Raw genomic sequence first — 19,280 nt, forward strand, 5'->3', positions numbered from 1 at the left:
AACCGCACTGGACTATAAGCTGCGTGGCTCAAATCATGAGAAAAAGTTGCGGCTGATAGTCCGAAAAATATGGTACCTTTTGTCAACAACTTTGCACATCTTCGAATTATATGGATGATGATCGTGTCAAACTCCAGTCCTCGAGGGCCGGTATCCTGCATGTTTTATAGGTTTCTTTTCGCGACACACCTGATTCGAATGTTATCAGGCTTCTGGTGAGCTTGCTGATGAGCTGATCATTTCAATCAGGTGTGTCTGGAAAAGAAACCAGGAAAACCTGCAGGATACCGGCCCTCGAGGACCGGGTTTGGACACCCCTCAACTAAACTCAGTTTGTATTGCGGAGGACACGATTAAAAAAAATGAATAACAATGAATGACCTCAGTTTAGGCTCTTCATCCTGTCCAAATTCACCCTTCAACCCAATCTCCTGGCTCATAATAATGAACCCATCCCTGGGTACAAATTCTGATTCCAATCCAAAGCTGGTTAGCGATTGGGTTTTGTTCTAAGCCACAGATATTTTGCCCCTGATTTTTAACAGCCCACCCTGCCTTTTTAGATCAATCCGGCTGAGGTGGAGGCTCTCCTCTCCCGGCTGCCCTGCACCTTCAGGCAAGAGCTGACGGGCGTGGGCGCCAGTCTGGAGAAACGTTGGAACTTCTGCGGATTCCAGGGCATCAAGAGCACGTAAGGGCGCGCTCGTGGAGGGAGCACAAAGCCCTCCACGGCTTGTCGAGACGGCGTCACAGGAATGTTTACTTGACAAGTCCGCGGCTCTCCGCGAGCCGTGGCAGAGGAGTCACTGGAATCGGACGCGGGCGTTGAAGCTTTCTGAGCCTTTTTGGTGGGTGCGCGCAAGGACTACACAGGGCTATTACCTGCCACATCATCAGGGTCGAACTCTACAAACCTCCAAAACCCTGCAGCCTCCACTTCGCCTCTTTTTTTTTTTTTTTTTTATGTTGTCCTACCTGGTTTGTAACATAGATTATGAAATCTAACAAAAAAAAGAAGTCATATATTTCTTCATTTTCTGTAAAGGCCGTGAAGAAGTTGCATAGAATTGTTGTTATACGCTGTAAATGCTTGGATTGTATTTTTGATTATAAAAAGGAAATTTTAATATGACACTTTTTGTGTTTTCTGTTTCCTCTTGCTGGATTTCCTCTTACATTTCAATGACAGGGTTCTGGAATGGGGGGGGCTACGCGTTGAACTTCTCTCTTGCGTCACAGCATTTGACTGGTGTGATCTCACACACGCTATGTGTATGGTCTTCATTAACAGTTTGCCAACTTTTCTGCACTCGTGCAAGGCCCTGACAAGTGAATCCGCGCCTTGCGTCACGGCCGCCGCCTTCCTGGCGTAAACAACAATGCTAATGGGGTCCTCTCTTTTGCGTTGATGTCCTACCAAGCTGTTGCTACCCACAAAAGCAACGCAACAGACTAATTAAAACTCCCCAGAACGCTGCTGTCCACGCGGGCCATTGATGTTTGTTCATTTAGAGCCATTAAAAAGCTGTGAGGCTGCAAACGGTGCACTAAAATGTCACAACGAAGGGCACCCACGTGCTTTTTCTTCCATTTTCAAACACATCCTCCCCATGCTGAAGACAACTCTAATTGGATGCGCAGGGTTCCTTTGCGTGATTTGGTGATGCGGGAGATAGCCTTAATTACCTCCCTGTCTCGTGATATTTCCTGACGGTGTCCTCATCTACTTCATTATGCCCGTCTTCCTTCAGTGAGCTCATAATAGGATGCCTCTATGCTTGGTGACATGGTATCTAAAATAACAACAACAATCACCACACAAGTGCAAATGACACTAACGCAGGTGCCTCGTTTTAAGGTCCGGATGCTGCAAAACTGCTCAAAAAGATATCAACATCACTGGAGTATAACATTTCAACACAGATGGTAAAACCAGTGTCAGATGCCGAATTTCTCACTCCTGTCCAGGTCCTGGTGGAGAATAGCAGCCCCAGACTCTCGCAATGCCATCACCATGTTGAATTTCGGCGTAATGTTCTTTTTATCATTGCAAAATCCTCTTTGATCTCTGAAGTCAAACATCTCACAATTAGATGATGAAAAAATTAAAGTCAAACTTCAAACTCCTGTCATTCAATTATTGAGGGAGAAAAGTACCCCCACCCAGACAGTCGTGTTTCCATATTTGTCTACTTTTGGAGTGTTTGTTTTGTTTTTTTTTCCCCCCACAAAACTCTCTTCCTGCATTTGTGACAGTTTCAATGCCTCCTTTGAAGGTTGAACATTCGATAGTGTATCATATAAATTAAGTGTAAAATGGCAGCTGGTATGTTATCGCTCCAATCGATCTCTGAAGGTTAAAAAATGTTTTTTGTTTTTTTTTTACATTGCTCTTTATACATACGGTAACAGTGCCCTGGAAAAAAAAAGTGGGCATTTCCAAAAACGTCATCCTCTACCAAGCAAGACTTATGGACTCCTTATTGTGTCGTATATTTGGAGGATGACAAGATGCTGCCAAATGGAAACTATATAGCTTCATGTGAAAAGCAGACCAACAAGGTAAGCAGAGAATGTTTATTCTTGTCATTTCCAAGTATCAGTTGCAAATATAAAGTTCGTTTTGTAGTTTTTTTTTCTTTTAACAATGGAAAACGGACATGTTAATATGACTGTCTCCAGTCCACTTAAATCCAAATGACCTGTTGGTGGGTCCACAGCTCCTCCTATTGAGATGAACTTGAACTACATCTAATGTGGAGCGTTTCCTCTCATCTTGCACAGCAGTACCCAGGGGTGTTGTACGCTGACTGCACAGCAAGGCCACATCTTTATGCAATCATCCTTTGTGGGAAAGATTTCATAATCACTCTGAGCCCCTTCTTTGTCATTTCTTACACAAGACAAAACAAATCTACTGTGCAGTAACCTTCCTTGTCCATTTTGCTGACGTATACATTTTCATGCATAGCGGAAAATAACTGAAGGATTCATGCTGACTAATCCGGGTCAAAAGTTATGCGTTTCTCCTTTAGGGCATGTGGAGAAAAAAAAAAAGATATCCAGACTTTACACGATATAGTACGTATTTTCGCATGGATCATTAAAAAAAAATAGCTGCACCGTTAACAATGCACCTAAAACTCAAACTATAAATCTGTGCACATATCATAGCTAGAGGTAACTTGCTAACATTGTTGTCAATGTTAGACTAGTGGTTCTCAACCTTTATTCAGTGATGTACCCCCTGTGAAAATTTTTCAGCCTAGTGCCCTTTAACCAGCGCAAAGCCGTCAGTCAGCCTTCAGTGTCTGATTTATTAAGCTTTTGACCCGTTCAAACTTCATTTGTATTGGTCCACAAAAAAATAATCAGCCTAGAGTGTCCTTTTTTTGGATCATAGAAGAAACTTGATATCAAAAAGAAATAACTTAATTTTTAATAAATAATTTTTCCACAAAAAATAATGTGTCAGACCTGTTCCAAAAAAATAATTATAAATACAGTAAATATTTGTCAAAAGAAAAATATTAAACATAAAGCGTCCTGGTTTGGAGTAATCTGTTCACAAAAATAAACAATTATTAATAAATATTTATCCACAAAAAATACAAAAAAAACAAAGTGTCAGACCTGTTCTCAAAAAATGAATAATTATGAATAAATATTTGTCCACAGAAAAAGATTCAACTTAAAGTGTCTTCTTTAGATCATAGTAGAATTTTTTTCATAAAAAATAATCATCAACTTGACAGGTAACGAGAGGTGGCACAATTTGGGTCGAACCATTCTAGTATGGGGGAGGATTTGGCTTTTTACAATAATGAAATTGAATAACCTACTGAAAATATTGTTTTGTTAACTTATATTTTCCTGAAACAGACATGCAAATATCCTTTAAAAATAATAACTGAATTAACTGTATTATTTAAAACCTCGAGTACCCCCTAGAGTTCCTTCAAGTACCCCCAGAGGTACTTGTACCCCCATTGAGAACCATTGTGTTAGACCACCCAAGTGGTGTGACTGACTGTCAAAACACCTGGCTATTGTTGATGCTAATGTTATATAACATTATACATACTGTTGATAATCCCATAAGGTTTAGTCTCAATGTTATGACTGCTCCTTCATTTATTATTTTGTTTATACCCTGTATTTTCAATGTGTATGCGAAAAAATGCCTCACGTTTTCATTTTGCAGCCAGTTTCTACGCTTGTCCAGATTATATTTCATTGAAATGGTTCATGTTTCTCAACAACACTCCTGTTGTTACATTTATAAAACATTTTAATATTCACTTAACTTGTACTTTGAGATGACCATGCTAATCCGCTTTACCTAGCAAACGCTGAAGCTAACTGATACTCGTAATTCAGTCTTTATGAAATTCCTGCAAAATGCAATTGTTGTTTTACCTTGAATTTAATATTACCTTTTGAGTTGTTTAACAGTGCATTCTTTTTGTTTGATGTTTTCCACACAGGAAGGTGCACACTTGAATGGAATTGGTGTCTTCCTCGGAAAAATGCATTAGTCATTCGATAACCTGCCGTGATACCTGAAAGAAACAAAACAAAGAAAACAAGAAATCCACTGTAAAATTTATGAATGTTTCATACTATATTCAAATATTGAAATAGCATTGGATTTGTTGTTTTTAATACCAATCATCCATACAACCAAATGTAGACATTCACCTTTAATAAATATTCAATTACCATTATTTTACATTTGTAGTACAATGGAGTTAGAGGAGACTCAATTTCCGCCATTTCTCTTGTAACTCATCCATTTTTTAGTTTTAGCTCCATTTTAGAATTTCCCAGTGTATGAAATAAAACTCTTGAACATGGCCATGGTTGGGGAAATGGCTAGCTTCCCTTAATCTGTTCCGTTTTTCCGGCTTTTAAGTTCTCAAAATCTACTTCGGTCATTTTTACTATAGTTTGCGTTACATATTTTTGAATCATACTAGTATATGTATACTTAATGACGATCTAATATTTGTGATGATAACAAAAAAGTTAAAAGAAGAACTATTGTTGTATTAATTTTTTTAAAAAGTCTCTTTTTAAAAAAAAAAATAATAATAATAATAATTTTAGTGGCGCTTTCTATTTTCCTATTTTCTACGATTGTGTAGCGTGTACTCTCCATTAGCCAGTATGCAATTGTCGAATCGTGTTAACCGCCAGGCATCGGGTATCCAATCAGATCCCAGTTTGAGCCGGCGCCCTACCTCCCTCCCTCCCACCCGGCTCTCGTGATTACGTAGCGCCCTTGTCGCGACTCCGCCCCCTTTGTCTCCCGCTTGCACTTCCTCATTCCCGTGACGTTGAAAGCCGTCACTTATTGGCTGCCGCTCTGTGACGTTGGCGTGATGTCGGGAATTCCTCTCCCCGCGGAGCTCCGTGAGTCGGCGAAGCGGAGCTTTGGAAGGAAGCTGCACGTACTGTATCCACGTGAGACGGGAGGACAAGTTGATAATGTTTTCCGGGCCGCACTTTCATCGTCCCGCCACCAACACCGCAGCCCCTCTTCTCCGCCCGCACCCTCACCGATCCGGAAGATGAGTTGCAGTGTGCTCTCTTCACGTCTGTGAGCAAATAGCTAGTAAACTAGCAAACATGGTCATCCTCATCCGCATAGGCTGTGCGTAAACACAACATCTGAGAAGTGTGAGCCGAACCAGATCAACATCCACGTAAGTGTGTTGACATTTTCGCTGCATTTTAGTCTATAACGGTGACAAGAAACTAACAGCGTTTACTATGGCTCCTTCATAGCAAGGCAAGGTCAATGTGATACTCTGGTCATGTATTTCTATCCAAATCACACAAAATGTGTTTGTCAAAAACATAGTTGTTTAGTCCTTAAACTACTCATCATGAATATATAATAGTAAAGTTTTGTGTTGGTGACTTTTTTTTCACTCACTAAAGGATGCATTGCTTTCCAGAATGCAGCATTGGTTGAAATCAGACTTTTGTCGTTTTTATTTTATCATGATTTCGGTCAGTAGCAACATAAGCAAACGACAGACATTCACTCTAAAATTTACAATAAGTAAACCGTAATCTTTTACTGTAGCAAAATATCACCAAACACAAATAGCATACAAAGTAGGGCTGGGCAATTCATCAAATTGAATTATTTCATCTTTTTGATGAAATAATTGGATGAATTGCAAAAGTTTAAGTTAAAACTAATTTTTAAATGGCTACAAGGTTCCTTCGCTACATCGCAGTTTGGTTATTGCGTGTACATTGCTATATTTCTTTCAAGTTGAACCTCTCAAAAAATGTTGATTTATGTTTTTTTTCAACAAAAAAACAAACAAAAAAAGATTTTAAAAAAATCCTAAATATTTTTTGAGAATTTTGATTTATGACCACACTTTATTGAGGTTTATGTCATTATTTTTTCTTAAAATGTTCCCTCCTTTTCTAATTTGAACAAGACAAAACCATTAAATTTTATGTTCTTATGTTTTTTAAACAAGCAAAAAAATCTTACTGAAAAAACGTGAAAAAAAAGGTTCAATCTGTTTTGTGGATTTCGGTTACTGAGTGTAGTTTTGGCAATGTAACCCCCACTATAAACAATTGTAGGTTAAGTTGAGTGAACATTTTCGACATGAATATTCTTTTTATTATAAAAGGTTAGGGTTATTACTTTGATTCAAATCGAGTTGTCCATACAGACTGAAAAAATGGAGATTTTAATTTTGGACCATATCATCCAGAACTAACACAAACTAAATGTGCAGCACAATTTGTTACTTTCTGCTATCAATGAGAGCACATCTGTCTTTAACCTGCCATTTTACTTTGCTGGCATTCAGTGCTTTCCATATTCATTAGAAAGATGTGTTATAGGCCTTAACATAATTTAAACAAATATTGCAGAAGTATACAAAAAAAGTAGAAATTTTTCACCAGACTGACAATCTCAGTCAACAGTCCCCAGACCTAAACCCTATTGAATTGCAGCAGAGAGAACCCAGATCGCAGGTTGATTACAGGGAAAAAAGAATGATCCTTGTGAAACAAGAAAACATTAGGTAGTTACTCTGACAAAAGAGGTTTGTATAAATTATTACCATCAGGACTGATAATAAAAGGCACACGAGATTTGAATTGCATCTTAGTGGGGGATTTATATCCCAATGAATAATATGCACTTGAATTAATGGATTTCCCACTTTTTCTTATTTTTTCAACCCATATTGTTTAAAAAGAACAAAAACAGTTGGCATACGTACAGTTGTGTACTTTTCGTATGTACTCTGTACCTTGACTGTTTCTTCACTGTACAAATCATTTGTTTTCCCTTCTTACATCAGTTACTCAAGTGAACATATTTTGTTATCAAAGAACAGCGTGAACTTATGTGCATTTTCTGTCACGGTCCTGACGCAGGCAGGAGTGAACCTTGACTCTTCATGCTCCGTCCGTCAGAATTGAATGCTCTCCCTTTTTAAAAATAGAAAAGTGTTCCATATGATTATGTTTCACATGACGTGGGAGGTCACGAGGCTTTCATTCATTCAAATGTGATATATGTAACAAAGACGCTTGGGGGAAAATAGCATTTGAAAAGTCACCAAAATACTCTATAATAATGATCAAATGGCTAATTTGTCAACCTTGCTTTTTAAAATTTGCTCTTATGTTGACTCCCGTCGCATGTCGGCAGTTTACACCACGGGCTGTTTAGTAAACATTTGTTTACTCAGACTATGACTTACAATGACCTCAGTTTGAGGAAGCAGGTTCCCGAGCCCTTACACAAGAGGCTCAAATGTCCACCTCGGAGCTGCCGGACCCGTTCTCTAGACGTCTTTAAATAGATAAGCACTTAAGTTGTGCACCGGTGATCCGTCATGACCCTTGAGCAAGGTGATTCCTCAAAGTCCACAGCCTGACTCAGCATTACACCTCTGGAGGCTCAGAAGGAAAAGCAGAATCCGTGAAAGACACGTTTCTTATTCCCGCTGCTGAAATGCTAACATGAGCAAAACCAAATCTGAAGCGCTCCCAGTTTATTTCACATTGCTCACTGCTTTCAGTTGAGTTGGAAATAAATGAAATGAGGAGAAAGTCTGCCTCACTGGGTTTTGATTGCCTTATAATTATTTGCATGATTGTACAAGCACGAATGCCAAAAATTCCCAGCTGTATTACCGACCACAAAAACTTGCAAACACAACATGCTAATTCACTTTTAAACCGAACGAGCAACAGATTAATCAAAGTGAGATGACGCGTATTCATAGTTGTCATTTTTTGCTTAGGCTCCGCCATGTTTCCCGATGCCTTGGAAGCGGCCGGGCGGGTGGAGGGCCTGCCCATGGCTTCCCTCCAGCCCGAAGAAGAAGAGGAAGAAGCCGAGGTGTTTGTGGAGCGAGGGCCAAAGAAACGGGGCCGCTACCGGAAAAGCATACAGCTGCTGAAGCCCTTCAGGATCACACAAAAGTAAGCAGTGTCATGCGGCTTTACAGCCACTCGTTTTCTATAGCAATTTCCCTCATTTTTAGCGCGTTTAAAAAACAGGCCAAAAAAAAGTATTGAAGTATTTAGATTGAATTGTACTTAATGAAAACTAACAAATACATTTAATTTGAAATATAACGCATTTTTTTATTGAAATAAGAAACTGCTTTAGAAAACGATTACTAAACTAAACTAATTTCGGCAAAAATACTGAAACAAGGTCAAACAGTCATTTGCAAAGTGGTTCGCTATCTTTTTCAGTGATCTATCCCTATTTTTTGTTTCAGCCAAATACACCCTGAAGTATACCACAATTCACCCCCTCATCAGTCCCCTGATGTTACATTTAATTTGCTCTTAAGTTGAAAAGAAAGAAAGAAGAAAAAAAAAAAAAACTAAATACATATGCTCATCTCAACTGTATAAATAGCATATATCCTGCCAGGGGGACCTTTATTTTTGCTTTGCATTCTGCAAACATTTAAAAAAAAAAAAGGGGGGGTGTGATGTGTTGATCCTAAAAATAAAAATTCAACTAAACTTGAGCTTTTTTTAAAACAAAACCTAAATTAAAAAAAATAAAATAAAAATCCCAAACTATCATTACCCTGATCTCGCACATTTTGAATTTTGACTTTTCCCTTGCTGTGAAAATGCAAACCAAAAGAATTAGTAGTTGAAGCTATTACTGTCGTGCGAGAGTGTGCAAACATGTAGAGCCAGATTGGCATTTAGGCAAGACATAAGACACGAGACACAGGCTCTATTTGAGTCACCTTCTTGCAGTTAGCCTATGGGGCTATTAGCCAGGAAGCCGAGATAACAAACGTAATCTTATCCTCAAGTGACAGACAGCTGCTCGTTTGAACGTACTGTATGCTAAGTGATAAACAAGCCCTGAGCCGCAAAGAGCTGTGAAGAGCGTGCGAATTACTGCACAAATATTGCAGGCAAGATTCACCTTGCCTCAACTCAAACACTTTCTTCAAACGCCAATATAGGTCAACCCCCCCTTCCCCCCCCCATCTTTTTCCCAGCATAACGCTTTTGAACGTCTTACCCAGCGCCATTGTTTGTGTGTTCCCAGACACCAGCACCCTGTCGACAACGCCGGCCTCTTCTCTTTCATGACGTTACACTGGCTCTCGCCGCTGGCCATGAGGGCCTACAAGATGTCCAGTTTGTCCATAAATGACATTTGGGGGCTGTCCTGCCACGAAGCCTGCGAAGTCAACTGCCAAAGGTGAGCTCAGACTGTAGTGATGGAGGCGCCCAACGCGAAATGCTGACACAAGAGTGCGATGGGGGAAATGGTCCGCAGGTAAACTCAAAGAGGACTCGCTGAAGTCACACGAATATATAATCCAACAATTACATAAGGAATGATATTCCAGTTCATAAAGTGCGGGCATCTACCCCACTGCAAACCCAGTAAAAATAGATCTTTGGCGTCTTAAGCCAATGGCAGTGAATGTAGATTTCGAACATTATTGAGTGATCTAGTTGCACATTCCTCTAGAGTAATGGATTCCATCAAGGGCTGAGAAAAAAAAGTCGGGTAGGTCAACATTAAAAATAGGCCCAAAAAATCTGAAAGCTCCGTCTGAACTATGTTTGTGCCATTTTCTTTTGTCTAAAAATTCCTATTATAGATGAATATGCTTTTGTTATACCTCATGTTCAACCTGATTAGATTATTAAATGTTGGTGCAATCCATTGATGCAGCAGAATACCCTGATCTGAATTACTGTAATTGTTAAGTTGTTGCTTTATAATGACATCAGTTATGCCTATTTAGAAAAATGCCATTATTAACTCATTCATTGCCAGCCATTTTCAAATAGTAACTGACCCTAACATGGAAAAATAGCAAAGACATGTAAATGCGTCATTGGGATTGTCTGAATTAACTTTTCAACATTTTTTTTTTAATTATGTGATTATTTTCATTCATAATAAAGTTTGATCATCAGGTCAAAGTATAGCTAGAAATTTGATCACCCCAAGGATGTTGTACTTCGGTACTCAGTGTTCTACTTTAAAAAATTCCATGGGAAAACTTCTTAGTCGTTGTGTGCAGTACACTCGTGCTATTTTTTTTTATTTTTTACTGCTGTGTCATGCTGACATATAGTCTATGCTCTTCTGCGACATCACATGTCGGGACTGCAGCTATTTCACAATCCCAAAAATTTATTCAGGAAGAAGGCTTAAAAATTGAATTGTGTCATTAAGATTAAGATTGAAAGTAGTATTTACTCACACAATGGCTCCTTTCTAGAGCCACTTTCGTATCCCCAGTGAATTTGCTAAGTAGCTGTTGTGCAATCGTTCGTAAAATCAAAGGGCTCCATCAATGTTCAGCAAAGCTGCTATTAGAGCACCAGACTAAAACCCGGATCTCTTTGGCGAGTTTACTCGTCAAATTGAATTCTAACTTGATGGAGAACACTGTTGCTAAAAGGATTTAGTTTCCATTCCCAGTGGAACACCACTGGGATAAAACATCCATCCACACCATGCCTCTTGCTTCTCAAGTTCAGCATAACTGTTTTCTTTTTTTTTTTTTTTTTCAACAAATATTGGAAAAAGCCCTTCTGTGCTCTCCCGGCCGTACTTGTGTGCAAGATGAAGGTGACGCCAGCGCTGGTCAAACATTGACAGTAGTGAGAGAGAGAGAGAGACTGGCAAGAGCAACGTGTGGGAATTTGCAGTGTACAAGATTCCCACTCTGCGTGCTCCGTTTGACACCGGCACTTTTAATGGACATCCAGCCCCATAATATCTTTGGTGCGGGGTTGCTCGAGGCATGGCGGCAAGCTAAGAATAACAGCGATTAGAGATTAGAGCGAGAGTTAGCGGCCGACTTTGGCGGTTATGTCATTAACTGCTCAGGCTGCCATGTGCTTTCATTAGCTGTCATTGACTGCAGAGTAGCATCACTACGAACGTGGAGATGGGATGAGTGCACCTGCTAAACCGCAGCTTCAGAGAAAACGTTTAAGAATGAGAAAGTCACGCTAAACACCCCCTTCACGCTTAAGAAATGATGAGTGGTTTTGCTGATTCATTGTTGGGTAGCAGTGTTTTTTGTGTTGGTTGGGAGACTTTTGTCTCCAGTAAAAAAGTACATTTAAAATCAGATTGAGAAACTTGGCGTCATATGATGCGCAATATCACATATTATGTTATGTATTGTGTTATATAATTGTCTTTCTATTATTTAGATTTTTTGATTAGGGCTGGAGAGTAAATCAAATTAATTTGATTTATACGAGATTTTAAAATTAAAAAAAGAGCTAAATCATGAAAATGAGTTTCTAATTTTAAAGTTGGGTCTGACCATTCAATCCCAAAGACATGTTTTTATGTCCTACGTTCAATCCCTGCTGTGTGTGTGGGTCTCTAAAAGTGGCTGCTCAATTAAGAATACTTATTACAATTACTTCAAGTACTTGAATTACGAAAGTTACCAATGTAATTGAATATGTAAGGGACTAAATATACCAAAGTAATCAGTCACTTTAGTAATGCATGTTTTAAGAAAGGCTGAAATCTGACTGGACAAAATAGTAAAAACAATAATGATAATAACCCACAAAGGGCTGTGCGGGCAACTCAACGCTATTGAATGAAAAAGAAACTATGTCTGTTATAAATTTATACAATGTTAAAAAATTATCCAAAGTTTTTAAGTTAGGGCAGTGGCTTGGTGATGGTAAAGGCTACAGGCCTACTTTATGCTCTAGCAACAGCCATTCGACACTCCTATAGACAAACACCTGAAAAAAAAACATTGATAAGAAAAAAAAAAGTACATGGGCTCGATTGTCTGTCCAACAAACCCCACGATGCCATGTGTCCACGTGACCAAAGTGAGCGGTACAGAAAATGAATGGGCGGCTAGCCGACATTGCCTTTTTATTTTGTGTTAAACTGGTTTCAATTCATGCTAATTATAATACACCAGCATTTTTTTCTCTAACTAATTAGTACTATCTCCAGGAATATGGTTGTAACTTTTAATGTGCGATCATTTTTTTAATGCCATGATATAAAATTTCAAATTAATTACAATAGAGTTCGCAGAAAGCATTTTCTCTGCAGACACAGCGTTTTCAATGGAGCATTCCTAATGTGTCGTCCAGTGAGTTTAACACTGAAGCGGCATAGAGCGTTCACATGGTCAGACCGTCAGGGTTGGGCGATGATGCTATGCAGGAGCACCGCAGCACGCAGGGATTTAGCTTGCGTTGCCATAGCAGGAACAGTTACGCAACACAGATGCACAGCGGAGACGATGGTGAGATGGGGGAGAGGAAAAAAAAAAAAACTCACCCTGGGAGAGTTGACACTTGTCGGTGCCCAGTGAGGTGCGAATCTTCAATGCCGGGTCGGAGCCAAAGCGCCTCTCAAAACATCAGCTTGGCTGTCGGCTGCCGAGAACATTTCTCGCCAATCATCCCTGTGTGGATTCCAGCACATTGTTGCCATGGTGCTCGCTTCTGAATTCAGTTAGATCAAAGGGGAATAATAAACGGCGCTTAGACAATCACAGTTGGTATTTGAGTCAAAATAAGCACCATTCGCCATACTTTTTGAGGTCATAACACCGGTATTAACCTCTACGGTGAATGTTTGAAGTAACATTTTAGCTAAGGGCCACATCACATTTCATTTATGTATATTTTGGCTAATAAATGATTAAGAATATGGCAGTCCTTCAAAAATAAAGAGAGAGATACGTATCTGCATTATAACTTGTATGTCACTCGTATGTGAATTATAAATGATACGTATGCACATTATAACTTGTACTAGCAGTGTTGCCACGTTGGTTTTTGGCGATCGAATATTTCAGTCATTATTCAGTCTACTGAAATTGAATTTATTCAGAAATAGATCAGGCTAGCCCTGCAACTAGCAAAAGTCCACATATAATTGATGGCCAATAAAATGCAATGGGAGGGGGGATATTTCATACATCATACATCATACATCATACAGTATTCTAAAATACTTTTATACGAGTTTTTGACGTATTTTTTTAAATAGTTGGCCAATGAATCAGTAATGAGTTTTTTTTTAATGCTAAATCTACATCACCCTTTCAAATAATTCATGTTGCTCAGAAACAAATGCTCGTTTTCTTTTTTTTCGCAATTGCCATTAATTGTACATGTGTTGTGGCGCCACAAAAAAAAAGCCAAAAGGAATTTCAATTACCGCTGTACTGAAGAATAACACAAATCTTTGCTATTCCTGTTGGGAAAAGTCATTTTCTCTGTGTGAAGACCAAGTTACTCCAGGACCTGTTTTTTTTTTTTCTTTCGTGTTGCAATCCTCCTGCTAAAATCAATACATTAAGCACCACGCGGCTACTGAGACTCCAACATCTTAGTCCTTCCAAGTCGTTTGACGTCAAGTTGTAATTATCAGGCTGCACGAGAGTCGGCTTGCTTTAATGTTCTCTGCCTTTGATTGGTTTTTAATAAAGTCGTTAGGGTGTAAATTACTCTGCAGCGGCCCGACTGCTGCTGCTTGAGAGAGTCATTAGTAACATGGCCATCATGATATTCCGTACACTTTTACAGAGAATTATACGGCCATAAATGTGCATTAGACACGTCTTTAATATGTTGGAGTGTAGCTTTCAAGGACTAATTACATGCTACATCATTCATGTCTGATTATAAAGTGCGGGTTAACCTTATGTTAATTTCACTCTAATTGTTGACATTTTACTTGCATGATTTTTGCTCTACGTGATTGGCTTTTAACCCAAGTATGCTCCCTATTGTGTGAGTTGGCAAGGAAGTTAATACCTTTTTTTGTGTGCCGCTCAACCTTTTTTTCTGGAAATGAATGAAGAAACTACAAGTAGAAAAAAACCTTGCTGCTTTTGTGGTGCAAACATGCCAATTCTTGAATCTAAGTCCATTAGTTGAGCTAATGTATCTCATTAAAGTTAATAAAGATCAATACCTTTATTGCCTGAGTCTGAGCATGGAGTGGACGCATCATTGATCATTTATTGGTAAAAGTGGATGACTTTGTGAGCTGTTCTGCTCTGCTGTGTTCCAGGCTGGAATCGCTGTGGCACGAAGAGCTGAAAAGTCGAGGGCGCGAGGGGGCGTCCCTCACCAGAGTCTTTATGAGGTTCTGCCAAACCCGAATGCTGGTGGCCATCTTTGCCCTCCTCCTCACAATGGTGGCAGGCTTTATTGGGCCTGTGAGTACATACCGCACTGATCTGGCAAGCATGTCTTGCCGCTTTATTTTGGCTCTTATAGTGGCCCATATTATCCCATTTTACTCAGCTCTCCGATTAGAAGAAATATATTGGTTGAGCTCAAGGCCCGTAGAATGTGAAACCACTATTATTACCACAAATTCCCAAGTTATGGTTTGATCATGCCATTCTCATCAACTCACAAGTATTCTATGCGAGTCAAAAGTTTGGAAACGCATTCAAACATCCCAGTGCACTGATACGTAAATCGTCATACATCATAAAGCTGATTGATTGAAAAAAAAAACACAAGATGGGCATCGATGTTATATGAACAAAAGGCACAAAAATATATTTTACAAAACAATCAGGTTTGATAAACCAAATAATCTATCCATCTTCTTATTCCATCCATGTTTTCGTTGTGCCAATAACTGAAATATTAATGTCCAATGCTGGAAATGTTTAAATAATGAAAAGAAAACACTTGGAGACCGTTACTGTTACTACTTTTAACATAAAGCGGTAATCCATAGCATATATGAGATGTCTTTTAATTGCTTGATTAGCACATGGTAGCTAGCATGTAGCAGTTCTTTCAAAAATAATAACCAGAACAGCCAAAAATTACTTCCAACATTAATTTTGATGTTAAACAAACCATAGGCCATATAAGATGCTACTTTTTAACCACACGTGTTTAGCACATGTTAGCTAGCCTGTTAGCAGCTTGACCTGAAGCTAACATAGCGGTCCGCTCTTTGCTTGGCTCTTTCAACTATTCCTTTCTCCTACCACCTGCTTCTTTCAAGAGAAGGTACCAAGACAGACAAAAAAATACTTACAAAATATACAAATAAATGAGTTCTACTATGCTCTGTGAAATCATGACAGGATATTACTGGTAAGATGTTGCCACTTCCCTTTGTAATGTCAGCTTATTTAGAGTATAGTACATAACATGCAAAATTTGTACTTAGGGGCACCCTCAGATAATCGTCTTACACTAAGAAGTTTTCAATTTCTAAGACAATGAGTCGTTTGTCTGATTTCGGCAGCAAGCACGCTGACATAAAAATGTTCTGAATAAAATCACTTCACTTTATCAGTTATTACTTTTTGTTGGGAATATTATCATAAACCTCTTTATAACTGTTAATAATGTGTTATGGGTTCCCATGTCCTACTATTATCAACATTATTTGCTCAGGGACTATTATTTTACCCTCTCCATTCCCGTTTCCCAGGCACTTTTAGTTCGAGCCCTGCTGGAATATTCCCAGAGCTCCGAGCGCCACGTGAAATACGGCCTCTGCTTGGTTGCTGGGATCTTCTCTATGGAGTTGATGCGCTCCTGGTCTCTGGCGCTCATGTGGGCCGTCAACTATCGCACGGCGTCTCGCCTCCGCGGGGCGGCTCTCACGTTCGCTTTCAACAGGATCCTCCGCCTCCGCAGCACCAAAGACATCAGTCCCGGCGAGGTAGGGTGGAATTGTGCCTCTCAGCAGAGCACCGCAGGAAGATGAGTGAGGCAGATTTAATTTCTACCCTTATTAGGTTCCATTGCCTGTGAGAAAAGAAACTGCCTAAGCTAGTGGTGCCCACCCTTTTTCAATGATGTAACCCCCTGCGAAATCATTTCTCAGCCAAGAACCCCCTAATCAGCACAAAGCAATTTTGGGTTTAAAAAAAATCCAGTTATTAAACTGTTATTAAACTATTTTATTTGTAGTTATATCTTTTGTGTATTTTACTAAGCAACTCCAGTAGATAGATTGCATAACATCATGTTTGATTTCTGGATTGTCTGCAGGAAAATTTGATCACAAATGACAATGTGTAATAATTCACAAAATATAGGCATTCACAGCATTAAGCAAAGAGTCACCGTAACACAATTTAGCAGTAAGTTGCTTCCTTTTCCAATCAACTGGCTCTTGATTGGAAAAGAAATTAGTACTATTCCTGTCACCACATTCAAATATATTACCTTAGATTTGCTTATAACAGAATAACCCCATTCAAAATCTCATGCAACCCCTCAAGAGCCTTCACATAGCACCAACGAGAAGCACCTTTGTACACCGTATCTTAGTAAGCTTTATGATGTGGAAGATATTTCATCATCTTGAATGATTTTCACAACTACATTTTGAATTGTAGCTTGAATTTCTTGAGTTCTAAATGCATTTGAGACCATTTGAATTGGAAATAGCAACTTTCCAGATCTTAGTATTATCTCAGTCATCTTAATGATATGGATGGTACTTTATAAATCGGAATGACTGTCATTACACATTTTCAATTTATTTGAATTTATTGAGGTCTTAATTCGTTTGAGACCATTTGAATTGGAAATTGTTTCCAAATGTTTGACTGGTGCTGTATGTCTTATCTTTATTTTTTAAATGTTACACTGTGTTCCTTCCCCAGCTGATCAACATCTGCTCCACTGATGGCCAGCGTCTCTATGAGGCCGTCTCTGTGGGCTGCCTGCTGGCCGGGGGGCCCCTGGTGGGCATCCTTGGCCTGACCTATACCACGTACTTCCTGGGTCCCACCGCTTTAATTGGATCAGCCGTTTTCATCATCTTCTATCCCACCATGGTAGGTTCAGTTATCATCTCATTTCTTAATAGTTTGCAGAATCCATCTCATTTTATCTTGCACGTCCAAATGTAAAAAAAAAAAAAAAAAATCGGATTTTGATATTTTCCAATGAATCTTCTGTCCACTCTGTCGCTACTTTCCCAATTGCACTCAGACTGAGTCACCGCTGGTATTGATGTGAAAGCTATTTATCCATCCAGGCCCTGTAGGAGGGCCTGCAGTGCAGCTTAATGTGATTGTGTCTGCTTTCATTTCCTCTCCCGCTTCTTATTTTTTTTCTTGTCATCATGCCTTGCCGTCTGGACAGATGCTGGCGTCGAAGCTGACGGCATATTTCCGCAAGAAGTGTGTGGTGGTGACTGACCAGCGCGTGAGGTTGATGAACGAGATTCTGAGCTGCATAAAGTTCATCAAGATGTATTGTTGGGAAGATGCCTTTGCGCAGAACATTCACAGTGAGTTTCCTGTCATTGCACGCTGATGATTTCCTGCCTGTGGCCAGAGCGCAGAGTCATTCTGTCGCATGCTAATTAAGCTTGCCGTCAAGTCATTTCAGCAGCTATCCCTGAAGGTCCAGACTAGCGTAAATTTATCACCTGGAAAAGAAAGTCATATCCTCTTTAGCGGACTGGCAAGATAATCCCAACCATAAATCCATTTTCATTAGCTCGTTTAAGTCATCTGCCTGTGCCGCACGCTATCGGAAAGACCAGTTTGAATCCCTTGGCCCCAAGGTTAATTTGCAAGGTGTTTAGAGCCTGACGATACGGAGAATGACTGTCGAGGACGCTCTACTTGCGCATGAATTAGTCGGGGCCTTTTCTCAGCAGGACCTTTGCTGTAGCTAGTTGATAAGGATCGTTCTCCCCACCTTTTAAAAGCTATTCTCAATTAGCCTGCTGGGGCTTGTTTTAGCGCTGTCCTTTGATTACAGGTTTGAATGATTTTTAATCGCCGTTCAGTCTAATAGTCACCTGAGTCCACAGGGCGACAGTGTCATGAAGGGAAGATGATCACCTTGTCTTTTGCGATGCGGAAAAGGCACAGTTAAAGTAATGTGCTAATGTGTTGTTCGGAGATAGACATCTGGAAGGAAGCGGGTTAGAAATCTGTGGTTTGGACAAGAGACAGCCCGATATAAAGAAGATTGTTTGTAGTCAAAAAGGCGATAGCTAACTGATATTTTAGCCAATATTCATTTTTGACAAAAGGGAAGATATTGGTGTGAATTAAGAAAAAAAAATGCTAAAAGTGAAAATGTTGGTATTGTAAGAAATACAGTATATTTTTTCTTTAACAAATGCAGTTAAAACCATTTACATTCTGCTTTATTTGGTATTATTCTGAAGTGCTGACTGCAAACCTTTACTTTTGACCATTAGTGGGAATTGTGGTGTTTTCTTTTGTCAACGGCAAAATAATTAGAAATGAACATACTATGGCTTGCTACTTTAGTGTCCTTTTTGTTTTCGTTTGCTGTGGCTGTAGTTACAGCTGGGTGCTTTGCATGTATGCTGTGGGCCAAACATTGTTTTACGAAGAATGCATATCACTCTACGTTTATCAAAAGACCTTCAGAGAATGTTTTTAAATTTAATTTACCATTCATCACGCTTTTCATTTTCATATTTTCCTTCCTATGTCTAGTGTCAAAGCCAAAAGCCAAGGATAGACAATTGTTGGTTGAACAGATTAGCAACACCTAACAGTAGTTAGCTTCTGATAATTAGCATATATTTGATTACTCAGTGAAATTGTTACTCAGATTGATTTGTGTTTGGGTATATGTCTGCTTTATGCATCACATACACAGATTTCCGCATGAATTGAAAAGTGCTCGCTACACAAGGCAAAATATAGTCCATGCTGTCTCTGATTGATCACATGCACCCCTAATTGCCATGATAAGGTAATCTACTCACAATTGGCAACAGAAAT

General features: G+C 39.3%; 2 protein-coding genes and 1 long non-coding RNA gene across 10 annotated transcripts in view; 2 read left to right on the top strand and 1 right to left on the bottom strand.

Moving 5' to 3' along the window:
* Positions 1 to 1,132, top strand: part of enox2 (ecto-NOX disulfide-thiol exchanger 2) — a 159,033-nt gene extending 157,901 nt beyond the window's left edge. For all 8 annotated transcript variants that reach the window (XM_088431722.1, XM_088431721.1, XM_088431727.1 and 5 more), the window contains one exon: positions 564 to 1,132. In XM_088431722.1, the coding sequence (XP_088287848.1) occupies positions 564 to 695 (132 nt within the window). In that variant the 3' untranslated portion in view covers positions 696 to 1,132. The remainder of the gene's footprint in view (positions 1 to 563) is intronic.
* A 1,480-nt stretch (positions 1,133 to 2,612) lies between these two features.
* Positions 2,613 to 12,948, bottom strand: LOC148413871 (uncharacterized). The gene is made up of 3 exons (XR_015867584.1): positions 12,839 to 12,948; positions 4,437 to 4,562; positions 2,613 to 2,844 (listed from the first exon to the last, which is right to left on the bottom strand). It is a non-coding gene; the product is annotated as an uncharacterized LOC148413871 (long non-coding RNA).
* LOC148413872 (ATP-binding cassette sub-family C member 5) overlaps positions 5,397 to 19,280 on the top strand; it is a 31,657-nt gene continuing 17,773 nt past the window's right edge. Inside the window, exons 1-7 of the mRNA XM_088431211.1 lie at positions 5,397 to 5,708; positions 8,301 to 8,481; positions 9,587 to 9,742; positions 14,585 to 14,732; positions 15,980 to 16,213; positions 17,166 to 17,339; positions 17,650 to 17,797. Of these exons, the coding sequence (XP_088287337.1) occupies positions 8,309 to 8,481; positions 9,587 to 9,742; positions 14,585 to 14,732; positions 15,980 to 16,213; positions 17,166 to 17,339; positions 17,650 to 17,797 (1,033 nt within the window). The 5' untranslated portion in view covers positions 5,397 to 5,708; positions 8,301 to 8,308. The remainder of the gene's footprint in view (positions 5,709 to 8,300; positions 8,482 to 9,586; positions 9,743 to 14,584; positions 14,733 to 15,979; positions 16,214 to 17,165; positions 17,340 to 17,649; positions 17,798 to 19,280) is intronic.

The sequence above is a fragment of the Hippichthys cyanospilos genome, chromosome 13 (assembly GCF_059441005.1).
Source record: "Hippichthys cyanospilos isolate Australia breed blue-spotted pipefish chromosome 13, RoL_Hcya_1.0, whole genome shotgun sequence".
Taxonomy (NCBI): domain Eukaryota; kingdom Metazoa; phylum Chordata; class Actinopteri; order Syngnathiformes; family Syngnathidae; genus Hippichthys; species Hippichthys cyanospilos.